We start from the raw sequence: 26,137 nt of genomic DNA, 5'->3' as shown, positions 1-26,137 counted from the left end.
ATAACATACCCAAATCAAACTGTATATAACATACCCAAATCAAACTGTATATAACATACCCAAATCAAACTGTATATAACACACCCAAATCAAACTGTATATAACATACCCAAATCAAACTGTATATAACATACCCAAATCAAACTGTATATAACATACCCAAATCAAACTGTATATAACATACCCAAATCAAACTGTATATAACATACCCAAATCAAACTCAAATCAAACTGTATATAACATACCCAAATCAAACTGTATATAACATACCCAAATCAAACTGTATATAACATACCCAAATCAAACTGTATATAACATACCCAAATCAAACTGTATATAACATACCCAAATCAAACTGTATATAACATACCCAAATCAAACTGTATATAACATACCCAAATCAAACTGTATATAACATACCCAAATCAAACTGTATATAACATACCCAAATCAAACTGTATATAACATACCCAAATCAAACTGTATATAACATACCCAAATCAAACTGTATATAACATACCCAAATCAAACTGTATATAACAAAACTGTATATAACATACCCAAATCAAACTGTATATAACACACCCAAATCAAACTGTATATAACATATCCAAATCAAACTGTATATAACATATCCAAATCAAACTGTATATAACATACCCAAATCAAACTGTATATAACATACCCAAATCAAACTGTATATAACATACCCAAATCAAACTGTATATAACATACCCAAATCAAACTGTATATAACATACCCAAATCAAACTGTATATAACATACCCAAATCAAACTGTATATAACATACCCAAATCAAACTGTATATAACATACCCAAATCAAACTGTATATAACATAAACCCAAATCAAACTGTATATAACATACCCAAATCAAACTGTATATAACATACCCAAATCAAACTGTATATAACATACCCAAATCAAACTGTATATAACATACCCAAATCAAACTGTATATAACATACCCAAATCAAACTGTATATAACATACCCAAATCAAACTGTATATAACATACCCAAATCAAACTGTATATAACATACCCAAATCAAACTGTATATAACATACCCAAATCAAACTGTATATAACATACCCAAATCAAACTGTATATAACATACATACCAAATCAAACTGTATATAACATACCCAAATCAAACTGTATATAACATACCCAAATCAAACTGTATATAACACACCCAAATCAAACTGTATATAAACATACCCAAATCAAACTGTATATAACATACCCAAATCAAACTGTATATAACATACCCAAATCAAACTGTATATAACATACCCAAATCAAACTGTATATAACATACCCAAATCAAACTGTATATAACATACCCAAATCAAACTGTATATAACATACCCAAATCAAACTGTATATAACATACCCAAATCAAACTGTATATAACATACCCAAATCAAACTGTATATAACATACCCAAATCAAACTGTATATAACATACCCAAATCAAACTGTATATAACATACCCAAATCAAACTGTATATAACATACCCAAATCAAACTGTATATAACATACCCAAATCAAACTGTATATAACATACCCAAATCAAACTGTATATAACATACCCAAATCAAACTGTATATAACATACCCAAATCAAACTGTATATAACATACCCAAATCAAACTGTATATAACATACCCAAATCAAACTGTATATAACATACCCAAATCAAACTGTATATAACATACCATACCCAAATCAAACTGTATATAACATACCCAAATCAAACTGTATATAACATACCCAAATCAAACTGTATATAACATACCCAAATCAAACTGTATATAACATACCCAAATCAAACTGTATATAACATACCCAAATCAAACTGTATATAACATACCCAAATCAAACTGTATATAACATACCCAAATCAAACTGTATATAACATACCCAAATCAAACTGTATATAACATACCCAAATCAAACTGTATATAACATACCCAAATCAAACTGTATATAACATACCCAAATCAAACTGTATATAACATACCCAAATCAAACTGTATATAACATACCCAAATCAAACTGTATATAACATACCCAAATCAAACTGTATATAACATACCCAAATCAAACTGTATATAACATACCCAAATCAAACTGTATATAACATACCCAAATCAAACTGTATATAACATACCCAAATCAAACTGTATATAACATACCCAAATCAAACTGTATATAACATACCCAAATCAAACTGTATATAACATACCCAAATCAAACTGTATATAACATACCCAAATCAAACTGTATATAACATACCCAAATCAAACTGTATATAACATACCCAAATCAAACTGTATATAACATACCCAAATCAAACTGTATATAACATACCCAAATCAAACTGTATATAACATACCCAAATCAAACTGTATATAACATACCCAAATCAAACTGTATATAACATACCCAAATCAAACTGTATATAACATACCCAAATCAAACTGTATATAACATACCCAAATCAAACTGTATATAACATACCCAAATCAAACTGTATATAACATACCCAAATCAAACTGTATATAACATACCCAAATCAAACTGTATATAACATACCCAAATCAAACTGTATATAACATACCCAAATCAAACTGTATATAACATACCCAAATCAAACTGTATATAACATACCCAAATCAAACTGTATATAACATACCCAAATCAAACTGTATATAACATACCCAAATCAAACTGTATATAACATACCCAAATCAAACTGTATATAACATACCCAAATCAAACTGTATATAACATACCCAAATCAAACTGTATATAACATACCCAAATCAAACTGTATATAACATACCCAAATCAAACTGTATATAACATACCCAAATCAAACTGTATATAACATACCCAAATCAAACTGTATATAACATACCCAAATCAAACTGTATATAACATACCCAAATCAAACTGTATATAACATACCCAAATCAAACTGTATATAACATACCCAAATCAAACTGTATATAACAAAAATCAAACTGTATATAACATACCCAAATCAAACTGTATATAACATACCCAAATCAAACTGTATATAACATACCCAAATCAAACTGTATATAACATACCCAAATCAAACTGTATATAACATACCCAAATCAAACTGTATATAACATACCCAAATCAAACTGTATATAACATACCCAAATCAAACTGTATATAACATACCCAAATCAAACTGTATATAACAAAATCAAACTGTATATAACATATCAAACATATATCAAACTGTATATAACACACCATACAAATCAAACTGTATATAACATACCCAAATCAAACTGTATATAACATACCCAAATCAAACTGTATATAACACAAACTGTATATAACATATCCAAATCAAACTGTATATAACATACCCAAATCAAACTGTATATAACATACCCAAATCAAACTGTATATAACATACCCAAATCAAACTGTATATAACATATCCAAATCAAACTGTATATAACATACCCAAATCAAACTGTATATAACATACCCAAATCAAACTGTATATAACATACCCAAATCAAACTGTATATAACATACCCAAATCAAACTGTATATAACATACCCAAATCAAACTGTATATAACATACCCAAATCAAACTGTATATAACATACCCAAATCAAACTGTATATAACATACCCAAATCAAACTGTATATAACATACCCAAATCAAACTGTATATAACACACCCAAATCAAACTGTATATAACATATCCAAATCAAACTGTATATAACATACCCAAATCAAACTGTATATAACATACCCAAATCAAACTGTATATAACATACCCAAATCAAACTGTATATAACATACCCAAATCAAACTGTATATAACATACCCAAATCAAACTGTATATAACATACCCAAATCAAACTGTATATAACATACCCAAATCAAACTGTATATAACATACCCAAATCAAACTGTATATAACATACCCAAATCAAACTGTATATAACATACCCAAATCAAACTGTATATAACATACCCAAATCAAACTGTATATAACATACCCAAATCAAACTGTATATAACATACCCAAATCAAACTGTATATAACATACCCAAATCAAACTGTATATATAAACTGTATATAACATACCCAAATCAAACTGTATATAACATGTATATAACATACCCAAATCAAACTGTATATAACATACCCAAATCAAACTGTATATAACATACCCAAATCAAACTGTATATAACACACCCAAATCAAACTGTATATAACCAAATCAAACTGTATATAACATACCCAAATCAAACTGTATATAACATACCCAAATCAAACTGTATATAACACACCCAAATCAAACTGTATATAACATACCCAAATCAAACTGTATATAACATACCAAACAAATCAAATCAAACTGTATATAACATACCCAAATCAAACTGTATATAACATACCCAAATCAAACTGTATATAACATAAACCCAAATCAAACTGTATATAACATACCCAAATCAAACTGTATATAACATACCCAAATCAAACTGTATATAACATACCCAAATCAAACTGTATATAACATACCCAAATCAAACTGTATATAACATACCCAAATCAAACTGTATATAACATACCCAAATCAAACTGTATATAACATACCCAAATCAAACTGTATCAAAAATCAAACTGTATATAACATACCCAAATCAAACTGTATATAACATACCCAAATCAAACTGTATATAACATACCCAAATCAAACTGTATATAACATACCCAAATCAAACTGTATATAACATACCCAAATCAAACTGTATATAACATACCCAAATCAAACTGTATATAACATACCCAAATCAAACTGTATATAACATACCCAAATCAAACTGTATATAACATACCCAAATCAAACTGTATATAACATACCCAAATCAAACTGTATATAACATACCCAAATCAAACTGTATATAACATACCCAAATCAAACTGTATATAACATACCCAAATCAAACTGTATATAACATACCCAAATCAAACTGTATATAACATACCCAAATCAAACTGTATATAACATACCCAAATCAAACTGTATATAACATACCCAAATCAAACTGTATATAACATACCCAAATCAAACTGTATATAACATACCCAAATCAAACTGTATATAACATACCCAAATCAAACTGTATATAACATACCCAAATCAAACTGTATATAACATACCCAAATCAAACTGTATATAACATACCCAAATCAAACTGTATATAACATACCCAAATCAAACTGTATATAACATACCCAAATCAAACTGTATATAACATACCCAAATCAAACTGTATATAACATACCCAAATCAAACTGTATATAACATACCCAAATCAAACTGTATATAACATACCCAAATCAAACTGTATATAACATACCCAAATCAAACTGTATATAACATACCCAAATCAAACTGTATATAACACCCAAATCACCCAAATCAAACTGTATATAACATACCCAAATCAAACTGTATATAACATACCCAAATCAAACTGTATATAACATACCCAAATCAAACTGTATATAACATACCCAAATCAAACTGTATATAACACACCCAAATCAAACTGTATATAACATATCCAAATCAAACTGTATATAACATAACCAAATCAAACTGTATATAACATACCCAAATCAAACTGTATATAACACACCCAAATCAAACTGTATATAACATATGTATATAACCAAATCAAACTGTATATAACATACCCAAATCAAACTGTATATAACATACCCAAATCAAACTGTAAATCAAATCAAACTGTATATAACATACCCAAATCAAACTGTATATAACATACCCAAATCAAACTGTATATAACATACCCAAATCAAACTGTATATAACATACCCAAATCAAACTGTATATAACATACCCAAATCAAACTGTATATAACATACCCAAATCAAATGTATATAACAAAAATCAAACTGTATATAACATACCCAAATCAAACTGTATATAACATACCCAAATCAAACTGTATATAACATACCCAAATCAAACTGTATATAACATACCCAAATCAAACTGTATATAACATACCCAAATCAAACTGTATATAACATACCCAAATCAAACTGTATATAACATACCCAAATCAAACTGTATATAACATACCCAAATCAAACTGTATATAACATACCATACAAATCAAACTGTATATAACATACCCAAATCAAACTGTATATAACATACCCAAATCAAACTGTATATAACATAAACTGTATATAACCAAATCAAACTGTATATAACATACCCAAATCAAACTGTATATAACATACCCAAATCAAACTGTATATAACATCCCAAATCAAACTGTATATAACATACCCAAATCAAACTGTATATAACATACACCCAAATCAAACTGTATATAACAACCCAAATCATATAACAAAAATCAAACTGTATATAACATACCCAAATCAAACTGTATATAACATAAACTGTATATAACCAAAATCAAACTGTATATAACATACCCAAATCAAACTGTATATAACATACCCAAATCAAACTGTATATAACATACCCAAATCAAACTGTATATAACATACCCAAATCAAACTGTATATAACATAAAACTGTATATAACATACCCAAATCAAACAAATCAAACTGTATATAACATACCCAAATCAAACTGTATATAACATACCCAAATCAAACTGTATATAACATACCCAAATCAAACTGTATATAACATACCCAAATCAAACTGTATATAACATACCCAAATCAAACTGTATATAACATACCCAAATCAAACTGTATATAACATACCCAAATCAAACTGTATATAACATACCCAAATCAAACTGTATATAACATACCCAAATCAAACTGTATATAACATACCCAAATCAAACTGTATATAACATACCCAAATCAAACTGTATATAACATACCCAAATCAAACTGTATATAACATACCCAAATCAAACTGTATATAACACACCCAAATCAAACTGTATATAACATACCCAAATCAAACTGTATATAACATACCCAAATCAAACTGTATATAACACACCCAAATCAAACTGTATATAACATACACCCAAATCAAACTGTATATAACACACCCAAATCAAACTGTATCTAACATATCCAATTCAAATTGTATATAACATACCCAAATCAAACTGTATATAACATATCCAAATCAAATTGTATATAACATACCAAATCAAACTGTATATAATACACCCAAATCAAACTGTATATAACATATCCAAATAAAACTGTATATAACATATCCAAATCAAACTGTATATAACATACCCAAATCAAACTGTATATAACATACCCAAATCAAACTGTATATAACATACCCAAATCAAACTGTATATAACATACCCAAATCAAACTGTATATAACATACCCAAATCAAACTGTATATAACATACCCAAATCAAACTGTATATAACATACCCAAATCAAACTGTATATAACATACCCAAATCAAACTGTATATAACATACCCAAATCAAACTGTATATAACATACCCAAATCAAACTGTATATAACATACCCAAATCAAACTGTATATAACATACCCAAATCAAACTGTATATAACATACCCAAATCAAACTGTATATAACATACCCAAATCAAACTGTATATAACATACCCAAATCAAACTGTATATAACATACCCAAATCAAACTGTATATAACATACCCAAATCAAACTGTATATAACATACCCAAATCAAACTGTATATAACATACCCAAATCAAACTGTATATAACATACCCAAATCAAACTGTATATAACATACCCAAATCAAACTGTATATAACATACCCAAATCAAACTGTATATAACATACCCAAATCAAACTGTATATAACATACCCAAATCAAACTGTATATAACATACCCAAATCAAACTGTATATAACATACCCAAATCAAACTGTATATAACATACCCAAATCAAACTGTATATAACATACCCAAATCAAACTGTATATAACATACCCAAATCAAACTGTATATAACATACCCAAATCAAACTGTATATAACATACCCAAATCAAACTGTATATAACATACCCAAATCAAACTGTATATAACATACCCAAATCAAACTGTATATAACATACCCAAATCAAACTGTATATAACATACAAACTGTATATAACCAAATCAAACTGTATATAACATACCCAAATCAAACTGTATATAACATACCCAAATCAAACTGTATATAACATACCCAAATCAAACTGTATATAACATACCCAAATCAAACTGTATATAACATACCCAAATCAAACTGTATATAACATACCCAAATCAAACTGTATATAACATACCCAAATCAAACTGTATATAACATACCCAAATCAAACTGTATATAACATACCCAAATCAAACTGTATATAACATACCCAAATCAAACTGTATATAACATACCCAAATCAAACTGTATATAACATATCAAATCAAATCAAACTGTATATAACATACCCAAATCAAACTGTATATAACATACCCAAATCAAACTGTATATAACATACCCAAATCAAACTGTATATAACATACCCAAATCAAACTGTATATAACATACCCAAATCAAACTGTATATAACATACCCAAATCAAACTGTATATAACATAAATCAAACTGTATATAACCAAATCAAACTGTATATAACATATCCAAATCAAACTGTATATAACATACCCAAATCAAACTGTATATAACATACCCAAATCAAACTGTATATAACATACCCAAATCAAACTGTATATAACATACCCAAATCAAACTGTATATAACATACCCAAATCAAACTGTATATAACATATCCAAATCAAACTGTATATAACATACCCAAATCAAACTGTATATAACATACCCAAATCAAACTGTATATAACATACCAAATCAAACTGTATATAACAAAAATCAAACTGTATATAACATACCCAAATCAAACTGTATATAACATACCCAAATCAAACTGTATATAACATACCCAAATCAAACTGTATATAACATATCCAAATCAAACTGTATATAACATACCCAAATCAAACTGTATATAACATACCCAAATCAAACTGTATATAACATACCCAAATCAAACTGTATATAACATACCCAAATCAAACTGTATATAACATACCCAAATCAAACTGTATATAACATACCCAAATCAAACTGTATATAACATACCCAAATCAAACTGTATATAACATACCCAAATCAAACTGTATATAACATACCCAAATCAAACTGTATATAACATACCCAAATCAAACTGTATATAACATACCCAAATCAAACTGTATATAACATACCCAAATCAAACTGTATATAACATACCCAAATCAAACTGTATATAACATACCCAAATCAAACTGTATATAACATACCCAAATCAAACTGTATATAACATACCCAAATCAAACTGTATATAACATACCCAAATCAAACTGTATATAACATACCCAAATCAAACTGTATATAACATACCCAAATCAAACTGTATATAACATACATAAATCAAACTGTATATAACAAAAATCAAACTGTATATAACATACCCAAATCAAACTGTATATAACATACCCAAATCAAACTGTATATAACATACCCAAATCAAACTGTATATAACATACCCAAATCAAACTGTATATAACATACCCAAATCAAACTGTATATAACATACCCAAATCAAACTGTATATAACATACCCAAATCAAACTGTATATAACATACCCAAATCAAACTGTATATAACATACCCAAATCAAACTGTATATAACACACCCAAATCAAACTGTATATAACATACCCAAATCAAACTGTATATAACATACCCAAATCAAACTGTATATAACATACCCAAATCAAACTGTATATAACATACCCAAATCAAACTGTATATAACACACCCAAATCAAACTGTATATAACATACCCAAATCAAACTGTATATAACATACCCAAATCAAACTGTATATAACATACCCAAATCAAACTGTATATAACATACCCAAATCAAACTGTATATAACATACCCAAATCAAACTGTATATAACACACCCAAATCAAACTGTATATAACATACCCAAATCAAACTGTATATAACATACCCAAATCAAACTGTATATAACATACCCAAATCAAACTGTATATAACATACCCAAATCAAACTGTATATAACATACCCAAATCAAACTGTATATAACATACCCAAATCAAACTGTATATAATACACCCAAATCAAACTGTATATAACACCCTTAAATCAAACTGTATATAACATATCCAAATCAAACTGTATATAACATACCCAAATGAAACTGTATATAACATACCCAAATCAAACTGTATATAACATACCCAAATCAAACTGTATATAACATACCCAAATCAAACTGTATATAACATACCCAAATCAAACTGTATATAACATACCCAAATCAAACTGTATATAACACACCCAAATCAAACTGTATATAACATACCCAAATCAAACTGTATATAACATACCCAAATCAAACTGTATATAACATACCCAAATCAAACTGTATATAACATACCCAAATCAAACTGTATATAACATACCCAAATCAAACTGTATATAACATACCCAAATCAAACTGTATATAACACACCCAAATCAAACTGTATATAACATACCCAAATCAAACTGTATATAACATACCCAAATCAAACTGTATATAACATACCCAAATCAAACTGTATATAACATACCCAAATCAAACTGTATATAACATACCCAAATCAAACCAAAAATCAAACTGTATATAACATACCCAAATCAAACTGTATATAACATACCCAAATCAAACTGTATATAACATACCCAAATCAAACTGTATATAACATACCCAAATCAAACTGTATATAACATACCCAAATCAAACTGTATATAACATACCCAAATCAAACTGTATATAACATACCCAAATCAAACTGTATATAACATACCCAAATCAAACTGTATATAACACACCCAAATCAAACTGTATATAACATACCCAAAAACTCAAACTGTATATAACATACCCAAATCAAACTGTATATAACATACCCAAATCAAACTGTATATAACATACCAAACTGTAAATCAAACTGTATCATAACATACCCAAATCAAACTGTATATAACATACCCAAATCAAACTGTATATAACATACCCAAATCAAACTGTATATAACATACCCAAATCAAACTGTATATAACATACCCAAATCAAACTGTATATAACATACCCAAATCAAACTGTATATAACATACCCAAATCAAACTGTATATAACATACCCAAATCAAACTGTATATAACACACCCAAATCAAACTGTATATAACATACCCAAATCAAACTGTATATAACATACCCAAATCAAACTGTATATAACATACCCAAATCAAACTGTATATAACATACCCAAATCAAACTGTATATAACATACCCAAATCAAACTGTATATAACATATCCAAATCAAACTGTATATAACATACCCAAATCAAACTGTATATAACATACCCAAATCAAACTGTATATAACATACCCAAATCAAACTGTATATAACATACCCAAATCAAACTGTATATAACATACCCAAATCAAACTGTATATAACATACCCAAATCAAACTGTATATAACATACCCAAATCAAACTGTATATAACATACCCAAATCAAACTGTATATAACATACCCAAATCAAACTGTATATAACATACCCAAATCAAACTGTATATAACATACCCAAATCAAACTGTATATAACATACCCAAATCAAACTGTATATAACATACCCAAATCAAACTGTATATAACATACCCAAATCAAACTGTATATAACATACCCAAATCAAACTGTATATAACATACCCAAATCAAACTGTATATAACATACCCAAATCAAACTGTATATAACATACCCAAATCAAACTGTATATAACATACCCAAATCAAACTGTATATAACACACCCAAATCAAACTGTATATAACATACCCAAATCAAACTGTATATAACATACCCAAATCAAACTGTATATAACATACCCAAATCAAACTGTATATAACATACCCAAATCAAACTGTATATAACATAAACCCAAATCAAACTGTATATAACATACCCAAATCAAACTGTATATAACATACCCAAATCAAACTGTATATAACATACCCAAATCAAACTGTATATAACATACCCAAATCAAACTGTATATAACATACCCAAATCAAACTGTATATAACATACCCAAATCAAACTGTATATAACATACCCAAATCAAACTGTATATAACATACCCAAATCAAACTGTATATAACATACCCAAATCAAACTGTATATAACATACCCAAATCAAACTGTATATAACATACCCAAATCAAACTGTATATAACATACCCAAATCAAACTGTATATAACATACCCAAATCAAACTGTATATAACATACCCAAATCAAACTGTATATAACATACCCAAATCAAACTGTATATAACATACCCAAATCAAACTGTATATAACATACCCAAATCAAACTGTATATAACACACCCAAATCAAACTGTATAACCCCAAATCAAACTGTATATAACATACCCAAATCAAACTGTATATAACATACCCAAATCAAACTGTATATAACATACCCAAATCAAACTGTATATAACATACCCAAATCAAACTGTATATAACATACCCAAATCAAACTGTATATAACATACCCAAATCAAACTGTATATAACATACCCAAATCAAACTGTATATAACATACCCAAATCAAACTGTATATAACATACCCAAATCCAAATCAAACTGTATATAACATACCCAAATCAAACTGTATATAACATACCCAAATCAAACTGTATATAACATACCCAAATCAAACTGTATATAACATACCCAAATCAAACTGTATATAACATACCCAAATCAAACTGTATATAACATACCCAAATCAAACTGTATATAACATACCCAAATCAAACTGTATATAACATACCCAAATCAAACTGTATATAACATACCCAAATCAAACTGTATATAACATACAAATCACCCTGTAAATCAAACTGTATATAACATACCCAAATCAAACTGTATATAACATACCCAAATCAAACTGTATATAACATACCCAAATCAAACTGTATATAACATACCCAAATCAAACTGTATATAACATACCCAAATCAAACTGTATATAACATACCCAAATCAAACTGTATATAACATACCCAAATCAAACTGTATATAACATACCCAAATCAAACTGTATATAACATACCCAAATCAAACTGTATATAACATAAATCAAATCAAATAACTGTAAATCAAACTGTATATAACATACCCAAATCAAACTGTAACCCAAATCAAACTGTATATAACATACCCAAATCAAACTGTATATAACATACCCAAATCAAACTGTATATAACATACCCAAATCAAACTGTATATAACATACCCAAATCAAACTGTATAAACTGTATATAACCCCAAATCAAACTGTATATAACATACCCAAATCAAACTGTATATAACATATATAACCCAAATCAAACTGTATATAACATACCCAAATCAAACTGTATATAACATACCCAAATCAAACTGTATATAACATACCCAAATCAAACTGTATATAACATACCCAAATCAAACTGTATATAACATACCCAAATCAAACTGTATATAACATACCCAAATCAAACTGTATATAACATACCCAAATCAAACTGTATATAACATACCAAACTGTAATCAAAAACTGTATATAACATACCCAAATCAAACTGTATATAACATACCCAAATCAAACTGTATATAACATACCCAAATCAAACTGTATATAACACACCCAAATCAAACTGTATATAACATACCCAAATCAAACTGTATATAACATACCCAAATCAAACTGTATATAACATACCCAAATCAAACTGTATATAACATACCCAAATCAAACTGTATATAACATACCCAAATCAAACTGTATATAACATACCCAAATCAAACTGTATATAACATACCCAAATCAAACTGTATATAACATACCCAAATCAAACTGTATATAACATACCCAAATCAAACTGTATATAACATACCCAAATCAAACTGTATATAACATACCCAAATCAAACTGTATATAACATACCCAAATCAAACTGTATATAACATACCCAAATCAAACTGTATATAACACACCCAAATCAAACTGTATATAACATACCCAAATCAAACTGTATATAACATACCCAAATCAAACTGTATATAACATACCCAAATCAAACTGTATATAACATACCCAAATCAAACTGTATATAACATACCCAAATCAAACTGTATATAACATACCCAAATCAAACTGTATATAACATACCCAAATCAAACTGTATATAACATACCCAAATCAAACTGTATATAACATACCCAAATCAAACTGTATATAACATACCCAAATCAAACTGTATATAACATACCCAAATCAAACTGTATATAACATACCCAAATCAAACTGTATATAACATAAAATCAAACTGTATATAACATACCCAAATCAAACTGTATATAACACACCCAAATCAAACTGTATATAACATACCCAAATCAAACTGTATATAACATACCCAAATCAAACTGTATATAACATACCCAAATCAAACTGTAATAACATACCCAAATCGAACTGTATATAACACACCCAAATCAAACTGTATATAACATATCCAAATCAAACTGTACATAACATACCCAAATCAAACTGTATATAACATACCCAAATCAAACTGTATATAACATACCCAAATCAAACTGTATATAACATACCCAAATCAAACTGTATATAACATACCCAAATCAAACTGTATATAACCAAATCAAACTGTATATATACAAATCAAACTGTATATAACCAAATCAAACTGTATATAACATACCCAAATCAAACTGTATATAACATACCCAAATCAAACTGTATATAAAATCAAACTGTATATAACCCAAATCAAACTGTATATAACATACCCAAATCAAACTGTATATAACATACCCAAATCAAACTGTATATAACATACCCAAATCAAACTGTATATAACATACCCAAATCAAACTGTATATAACATACCCAAATCAAACTGTATATAACATACCCAAATCAAACTGTATATAACATACCCAAATCAAACTGTATATAACATACCCAAATCAAACTGTATATAACATACCCAAATCAAACTGTATATAACATACCCAAATCAAACTGTATATAACATACCCAAATCAAACTGTATATAACACCCAAATCAAACCCAAATCAAACTGTATATAACATACCCAAATCAAACTGTATATAACATACCCAAATCAAACTGTATATAACATACCCAAATCAAACTGTATATAACATACCCAAATCAAACTGTATATAACATACCCAAATCAAACTGTATATAACATACCCAAATCAAACTGTATATAACATACCCAAATCAAACTGTATATAACACAAACTGTATATAACATACCAAAACATCCAAATCAAACTGTATATAACATCAAACTGTATATAACATACAAACTGTATATAACATACCCAAATCAAACTGTATATAACATACCCAAATCAAACTATACATAACATACCCAAATCAAACTGTATATAACATACCCAAATCAAACTGTATATAACATACCCAAATCAAACTGTATATAACACACCCAAATCAAACTGTATATAACATACCCAAATCAAACTGTATATAACATACCCAAATCAAACTGTATATAACATACCCAAATCAAACTGTATATAACATACCCAAATCAAACTGTATATAACATACCCAAATCAAACTGTATATAACATACCCAAATCAAACTGTATATAACATACCCAAATCAAACTGTATATAACATACCCAAATCAAACTGTATATAACATACCCAAATCAAACTGTACATATCATACCCTAATCAAACTGTATAGAACACACCCAAATCAAACTGTATATAACATATACAAATCAAACTGTATATAACATATCCAAATCAAACTGTATATAACATACCCAAATCAAACTGTATATAACATACCCAAATCAAACTGTATATAACATACCCAAATCAAACTGTATATAACAAAAATCAAACTGTATATAACATACCCAAATCAAACTGTATATAACACACCCAAATCAAACTGTATATAACATACCCAAATCAAACTGTATATAACATACCCAAATCAAACTGTATATAACATACCCAAATCAAACTGTATATAACACACCCAAATCAAACTGTATATAACATAAACTGTATATAACATATCCAAATCAAACTGTATATAACATACCCAAATCAAACTGTATATAACATACCAAATCAAACTGTATATAACACACCCAAATCAAACTGTATATAACATACCCAAATCAAACTGTATATAACATACCCAAATCAAACTGTATATAACACACCCAAATCAAACTGTATATAACATACCCAAATCAAACTGTATATAACATACCCAAATCAAACTGTATATAACATACCCAAATCAAACTGTATATAACATACCCAAATCAAACTGTATATAAAACTGTATATAACATCAAACTGTATATAACCAAATCAAACTGTACATATATAACAAATCAAACTGTATATAACACACCCAAATCAAACTGTATATAACATACCCAAATCAAACTGTATATAACATACCCAAATCAAACTGTATATAACATACCCAAATCAAACTGTATATAACATACCCAAATCAAACTGTATATAACATACCCAAATCAAACTGTATATAACATACCCAAATCAAACTGTATATAACATACCCAAATCAAACTGTATATAACATACCCAAATCAAACTGTATATAACATACCCAAATCAAACTGTATATAACATACCCAAATCAAACTGTATATAACACACCCAAATCAAACTGTATATAACATACCCAAATCAAACTGTATATAACATACCCAAATCAAACTGTATATAACACACCCACCCAAATCAAACTGTATATAACACAAATCAAACTGTATATAACATAAAATCAAACTGTATATAACATACCCAAATCAAACTGTATATAACATACCCAAATCAAACTGTATATAACATACCCAAATCAAACTGTATATAACATACCCAAATCAAACTGTATATAACATACCCAAATCAAACTGTATATAACATACCCAAATCAAACTGTATATAACATACCCAAATCAAACTGTATATAACATACCCAAATCAAACTGTATATAACATACCCAAATCAAACTGTATATAACATACCCAAATCAAACTGTATATAACATACCCAAATCAAACTGTATATAACATACCCAAATCAAACTGTATATAACATACCCAAATCAAACTGTATATAACATACCCAAATCAAACTGTATATAACATACCCAAATCAAACTGTATATAACATACCCAAATCAAACTGTATATAACATACCCAAATCAAACTGTATATAACATACCCAAATCACATACCCAAATCAAACTGTATATAACATACCCAAATCAAACTGTATATAACACACCCAAATCAAACTGTATATAACATACCCAAATCAAACTGTATATAACACACCCAAATCAAACTGTATATAACATACCCAAATCAAACTGTATATAACATACCCAAATCAAACTGTATATAACATACCCAAATCAAACTGTATATAACATACCCAAATCAAACTGTATATAACATACCCAAATCAAACTGTATATAACATACCCAAATCAAACTGTATATAACATACCCAAATCAAACTGTATATAACACACCCAAATCAAACTGTATATAACATACCCAAATCAAACTGTATATAACATACCCAAATCAAACTGTATATAACATACCCAAATCAAACTGTATATAACATACCCAAATCAAACTGTATATAACATACCCAAATCAAACTGTATATAACATACCCAAATCAAACTGTATATAACATACCCAAATCAAACTGTATATAACATACCCAAATCAAACTGTATATAACATACCCAAATCAAACTGTATATAACATACCCAAATCAAACTGTATATAACATACCCAAATCAAACTGTATATAACATACCCAAATCAAACTGTATATAACATACCCAAATCAAACTGTATATAACATACCCAAATCAAACTGTATATAACACACCCAAATCAAACTGTATATAACACAAACTGTATATAACCCAAATCAAACTGTATATAACATACCCAAATCAAACTGTATATAACATACCCAAATCAAACTGTATATAACATACCCAAATCAAACTGTATATAACATACCCAAATCAAACTGTATATAACATACCCAAATCAAACTGTATATAACATACCCAAATCAAACTGTATATAACATACCCAAATCAAACTGTATATAACATACCCAAATCAAACTGTATATAACATACCCAAATCAAACTGTATATAACATACCCAAATCAAACTGTATATAACATACCCAAATCAAACTGTATATAACATACCCAAATCAAACTGTATATAACATACCCAAATCAAACTGTATATAACATACCCAAATCAAACTGTATATAACATACCCAAATCAAACTGTATATAACACACCCAAATCAAACTGTATATAACACACCCAAATCAAACTGTATATAACATACCCAAATCAAACTGTATATAACATACCCAAATCAAACTGTATATAACATACCCAAATCAAACTGTATATAACATACCCAAATCAAACTGTATATAACATACCCAAATCAAACTGTATATAACATACCCAAATCAAACTGTATATAACACGCCCAAATCATACTGTATATGACATACCCAAATCAAACTGTATATAACATACCCAAATCAAACTGTATAAAACATACACAAATCAAACTATATAGAAGTACAACTAAAGCTAAGTATATAATACTATACTTAAAGAAAGAAAATCGATGATGTTAATATTAATTAATGTTATAGTAAGAAAACCCTGGATATTAATAATTAATGTTATTGTAAGAAAACCGTGCATGTTAATAATAATTAATGTTATAACAAGGCAAACCTGGATATTCTGTTTATTTCAGTCGACCTTAGAGTTATATCACTCAAATAATTTATTTATAGAAAAACACTTAACAGAATAAGAATGGATGTAGACAGAGTGCATGATATATCAGTAGATATAGACAGAACATATTATATCAGTAGATGTAGAGAGAACATGATATATCAGTAGATGTAGACAGAACATGATATATCAGTAGATGTAGACAGAGAACATGATATATCAGTAGGTAGACAGAGTGCATGATATATCAGTAGATGTAGACAGAACATATTATATCAGTAGATGTAGAGAGAACATGATATATCAGTAGATGTAGACAGAACATGATATATCAGTAGATGTAGACTGAGAACATGATATATCAGTAGGTAGACAGAGTGCATGATATATCAGTAGATGTAGACAGAGATCATGATATATCAGTAGATGTAGACAGAGAACATGATATATCAGTAGGCAGACAGAGTGCATGATATATCAGTAGATGCAGACAGAACATGATATATCAGTAGATGTAGACAGAGAACATGATATATCAGTAGATGTAGACAGAGAACAATATATATCAGTAGGTAGACAGAGTGCAAGATATATCAGTAGATGCAGACAGAGAACATGATATATCAGTTGATGTACACAGAGAACATGATATATCAGTAGGCAGACAGAGTGCATGATATATCAGTAGATAGACAGACAGAACATGATATATCAGTAGATGTAGACAGAACATGATATATCAGTAGATGTAGACAGAGAACATGATATATCAGTAGGTAGACAGAGTGCATGATATATCAGTAGATGTAGACAGAAAACATGATATATCAGTAGATATAGACAGAACATAATATATCAGTAGAGGTAGACAGAACATGATATATCAGTAGATGTAGACAGAACATGATATATCATAGGTAGACAGAGAACATGATATATCAGTACGCAGACAGAGTGCATGATATATCAGTAGGTAGACAGAGAACATGATATATCAGTAGGTAGACAGAGTGCATGATATATCAGTAGATGTACACAGAGAACATGATATATCAGTAGATGTAGACAGAGAACATGATATATCAGTAGGTAGACAGAGTGCATGATATATCAGTAGATGTAGACAGAACATGATATATCAGTAGATGTAGACAGAGAACATGATATATCAGTAGATGTAGACAGAGAACATGATATATCAGTAGATGTACACAGGGAACCTGATATATCAGTAGGTAGACAGTGTGCATGATATATCAGTAGATATAGACAGAACATGATATATCAGTAGATGTAGACAGAACATGATATATCAGTAGATGTAGACAGAAAACATGATATATCAGTAGATATAGACAGAACATAATATATCAGTAGAGGTAGACAGAACATGATATATCAGTAGATGTAGACAGAACATGATATATCATAGGTAGACAGAGAACATGATATATCAGTAGATGTAGACAGAACATGATATATCATAGGTAGACAGAGAGAACATGATATATCAGCACGCAGACAGAGTGCATGATATATCAGTAGGTAGACAGAGAACATGATATATCAGTAGGCAGACAGAGTGCATGATATATCAGTAGATGCACACAGAGAACATGATATATCAGTAGATGCAGACAGAGAACATGATATATCAGTAGGCAGACAGAGTGCATGATATATCAGTAGATGTAGACAGAACATGATATATCAGTAGATGTAGACAGAGAACATGATATATCAGTAGATGTAGACAGAGAACATGATATATCAGTAGGTAGACAGAGTGCAAGATATATCAGTAGATGCAGACAGAGAACATGATATATCAGTAGATGTACACAGAGAACATGATATATCAGTAGGTAGACAGAGTGCATGATATATCAGTAGATATAGACAGAACATGATATATCAGTAGATGTAGACAGAACATGATACATCAGTAGATGTAGACAGAACATGATATATCAGTAGATGTAGACAGAAAACATGATATATCAGTAGATATAGACAGAACATAATATATCAGTAGAGGTAGACAGAACATGATATATCAGTAGATGTAGACAGAACATGATATATCATAGGTAGACAGAGAACATGATATATCAGTACGTAGACAGAGTGCATGATATATCAGTAGGTAGACAGAGAACATGATATATCAGTAGATGTAGACAGAGAACATGATATATCAGTAGATGTAGACAGAGAACATGATATATCAGTAGGTAGACAGAGTGCATGATATATCAGTAGCTGCAGACAAAGAACATAACATAAAATTAGATATAGGTAGATAGCGCATTATATGAGTAGATTTCAGTAGTGTATAATAGATCAAGAAATGGTCGTACAAGTTGAAGTATATGTAAATAGAGGACGTAGTAGTACAACACCTATTCTGGTCATACTCATAGAGGACGTAGTAGAACAACACTTATTCTGGTCATACTCATAGAGGACGTAGTAGAACAACACTTATTCTGGTCATACCCATAGAGGACGTAGCAGTACAACACTTATTCTGGTCATACTCATAGAGGACGTAGTAGTACAACATTTATTCTGGTCATACTCATAGAGGACGTAGTAGTACAACACTTATTCTGGTCATACCCGTACAGGACGTAGTAGAACAACACTTATTCTGGTCATACTCATAGAGGACGTAGTAGTACAACACTTATTCTGGTCATACCCGTACAGGACGTAGTAGAACAACACTTATTCTGGTCATACTCATAGAGGACATAGTAGAACAACACTTATTCTGGTCATACTCATAGAGGACGTAGTAGAACAACACTTATTCTGGTCATACCCGTACAGGACGTAGAAGAACAACACTTATTCTGGTCATACTCATAGAGGACGTAGTAGAACAACACTTATTCTGGTCATACTCATAGAGGACGTAGTAGAACAACACTTATTCTGGTCATACTCATAGAGGACGTAGTAGTACAACACTTATTCTGGTCATACCCGTACAGGACGTAGTAGTACAACACTTATTCTGGTCATACCCGTACAGGATGTAGTAAACAACACTTATTCTGGTCATACCCGTACAGGACGTAGTAGTACAACACTTATTCTGGTCATACTCATAGAGGACGTAGTAGAATAACACTTATTCTGGTCATACCCGTACAGGACGTAGTAGAACAACACTTATTCTGGTCATACTCATAGAGGACGTAGTAGAATAACACTTATTCTGGTCATACTCATAGAGGTCGTAGTAGAACAACACTTATTCTGGTCATACCCTTACAGGACGTAGTAGAACAACACTTATTCTGGTCATACCCGTACAGGACGTAGTAGAACAACACTTATTCTGGTCATACTCATAGAGAACGTAGTAGAACAACACTTATTCTGGTCATACTTATAGAGGACGTAGTAGCACAACACTTATTCTGGTCATACCCGTACAGGACGTAGTAGAACAACACTTATTCTGGTCATACTCATAGAGGACGTAGTAGAACAACACCTATTCTGGTCATACTCATAGAGGACGTAGTAGAACAACACTTATTCTGGTCATACTCAACATATCGTTTTTAATAATCAATTTTTAAGTTTTTTTTTTTCTTAAGGACAAACAGCTTTCCACAAATGGTTACAAACAGTTCCATATGTAGTACATTGTGAGCTCGAACATCACTGACAGCCCCTAAGGTCTGACATGAGCCTTTCACAAAAATATTATATCTAATAGACGACTTATCTCCATCATTGTGTGGGTCTTACTTCTTGAGACACCTCTCCTATTAGGATACATTCTACCGTTTCAATTATGTACCAGATCAAATACAGACAATGTAAAACATTATTGGCAAAGCATTGACAATGGGTTTTAATCCCTGAGTCGAATGCTCTGATGTGTACACTTTATCAAGCACAATTTGCACATTCTTTACACTTGAAACATAGATTGAAAGTTTCTCCATAAACATGATTGACAGACTATTTTATCACTGCACTGTTGTTGTTTTTTTATTTACATCTCTTTCGCGTCCCTTACCGTCACATTTATTTCTTTTGAACCATTAAACTATCAACTGGTTTTTATTTTGTTCACCGCTGCTGGGGCCCACATATTCTATTAAACTTCTGTGGTTTTTTTTTTTTTTTTTTTTTTTACTGTTACAACTCTTTATTTAAAGAACTGACCAGAAAGGACGTTAGGTAAAATTATTCATTTCTGTAAAATGCATAGGGAATTGTAGCAATAATTGGTGCAACATTAATCAAACTCACGAGCCCACAACCAGTAGGGAGTATATATAATTTAGAAAAAGGTGAACCTCATTGTAATTCTAGGGTTAACAAACAGTAAACAAATAATGTTCGCTTTTTGTCTAATGTATTCTACAGTTTTGGATAACCTCAGAAACTTCGTCTAAATAGACGTTAACAGTCTGTACAGTAAAAACCGAAAAGTATAAAAATAGGCTTAACTAAGCCTATTTTGATAAAACACCAAAGCATTCTAGTAATTTCTCAAGACAAAAAGTGTGGTAGATAATACTAACTGTTGTAATATTTGTACCGTAAAGGTAAAAAGTTCGTTCGTTTGGTTTCCCAGTATTTATGAAAACATACATACACTCACTCATGTTGACAAAATCCTCAATCCTCTTGTCATTAACGTATTTATCTTAAACAACCGAAATATCACAAACGGTCCCGCTTTGTATATTTAATTTCATCAAACTTTGCCAACTGGAAAATTGAAAACAATATTCACATTATTATAGAATAGATCAGAAATATACAAACCACAGATTCTGGGAACCATGATCAGACTCATGAAGACAATAACAGTTTTAGCCGCGGCATATCGGCACATAAAATGGTTCTTAGTTTGTTACCAAGTGCTAATGTTTAGCTCATAGCCCTATCATCTCTTGACCGAGTTGAGATCAAATTACAGTTTTGAGTTCAGAAAGTCAAACCCTTTCGTTCGATGTATTCACCAAGGTCTTATAAATCAATTTACTCCAATCCTGTATGAAGGATTTTCAATTTGAGGGGAGGTTGGTAGAGACCCTGATGAGTAATAAAATCGATCCTGGTATTTGTGTGTTTGTTTGTTTTAGAATTTCGCGAAAAACTACACGAGGGCTATCTGTGCTAGCTGTCCCTAATTTAGCAGTGTAAAACACTAGAAGGAAGGCAGCTAGTCATTACCACCCACCGCCAACTCTTGGGCTACTCTTTACCAACGAATAGTGTGATTGACCGTCACATTATAACGCTCACATGGCTGAAAGGGCGAGCATGTTTGGTGCAACAGGAATTCCAACATGCGACCCTCAGATTACGAGTCGAGCGCCTTAACCACCTGGTCATGCTGAGCCCTCGATCCGGGTATTCTCTTAGTATAACTGGTGCACAAAAATATAGATGATAAAAAGACAAAAAAAGTCTCATAGATTAATTTACTCTGTTCCTGCATAATAAAACTTCAAGTGCTGCAGCTATTGAAGACATCAATATTATGATAACACCATGAAAAGTGAGAGAAACACAAGAATATATTTTATCACACCCTTAACAGACAGAGAAGGATAACATTAATGTTTATCACATCATTAAAAGCGAGATAAAGTAAGGTAGATTACCATAATGATCATACCTTTGTATGTAATAGGATACGACAAAAATAATATTATAATTAACTTCTGGGATAGAAACGAATATAATAAAAATAGTATTATCAGTAACTCCTTAAAAAAAATCAGATACGACAAAAATAATATTATAATTAACTCCCGGGAGAGAATCAGATACGACAAATATGATATTATAATTAACTCCCGGGAGAGAATCAGATACGACAGATATAATATTATAATTAACTCCCGGGAGAGAATCAGATACGACAAATATTTTAATTAACTTCTTGAGAAAGTGGAGGAATGTCCATCATAATAGAAACGTGGAGAGATAAATATTTTTGTTATTCATCTTTGAAATGAAGAAGGTAAAACTATGACAAAGACTATCATTAGACAATTACTTGTATAAACCATGATTACCTATCTTCAAAAGAGATAAAAGATTACCTTCATGTCAGTCTTTAAACAGGTAAGACAGTTCACCTTTATGTCAATATTTGAACCAGGTGAGACAGTTCACCTTTATGTCAACATTTGAACCAGGTAATACAGTTCACTTTTATGTCAATATTTGAAAATAGGTGAGACAGTTCACCTTTAGGTCAATTTTTGAAACATGTAAGACAGTTCACTTTTATGTCAGTCTTTGAACCAGGTAAGACAGTTCACTTTTATGTCAGTCTTTGAACCAGGTAAGACAGTTCACCTTTATGTCAATATTTGAACCAGGTAAGACAGTTCACTTTTATGTCAATATTTGAAAATAGGTGAGACAGTTCACCTTTATGTCAATTTTTGAAACATGTAAGACAGTTCACTTTTTTGTCAGTCTTTGAACCAGGTAAGACAGTTCACTTTTATGTCAGTTTTTGAACCAGGTAAGACAGTTCACTTTTTTGTCAGTCTTTGAACCAGGTAAGACAGTTCACTTTTATGTCAGTCTTTGAACCAGGTAAAACAGTTCACTTTTATGTCAGTCTTTGAACCAGGTAAGACAGTTCACCTTTATGTCTATATTTGAAATAGGTAAGAAATAATATTATCATTCACGCCTGTAAAAAGCGATTACTTAAGTGTATGAACTATTTAAATACACGGTAATTACTCATTACTTACTGCCTTATGTTTGAACAAAATACGGTAATTACTCATTACTTACTGCCTTATGTTTTGACAAAATACGGTAATTACTCATTACTTACTACCTTATGTTTTGACAAAATACGATAATTACTCATTACCTACTACCTTATGTTTTGACAAAATACGGTAATTACTC

General features: G+C 29.7%; 1 protein-coding gene across 1 annotated transcript in view; it reads left to right on the top strand.

Moving 5' to 3' along the window:
• The window catches only part of LOC143257735 (uncharacterized protein CG3556-like), a 36,929-nt gene extending 14,054 nt beyond the window's left edge, over positions 1–22,875 (top strand). The window contains exon 8 of the mRNA XM_076516769.1: positions 22,831–22,875. Within this exon, the coding sequence (XP_076372884.1) occupies positions 22,831–22,875 (45 nt within the window). The remainder of the gene's footprint in view (positions 1–22,830) is intronic.
• The last annotated feature ends 3,262 nt before the right edge of the window (positions 22,876–26,137 follow it).

Source organism: Tachypleus tridentatus, chromosome 7 (assembly GCF_004210375.1).
Source record: "Tachypleus tridentatus isolate NWPU-2018 chromosome 7, ASM421037v1, whole genome shotgun sequence".
Classification (NCBI taxonomy): domain Eukaryota; kingdom Metazoa; phylum Arthropoda; class Merostomata; order Xiphosura; family Limulidae; genus Tachypleus; species Tachypleus tridentatus.
The sequence above is the reverse complement of the archived record's forward strand: the minus strand, read 5'-3'. Positions and strand labels throughout refer to the sequence as shown.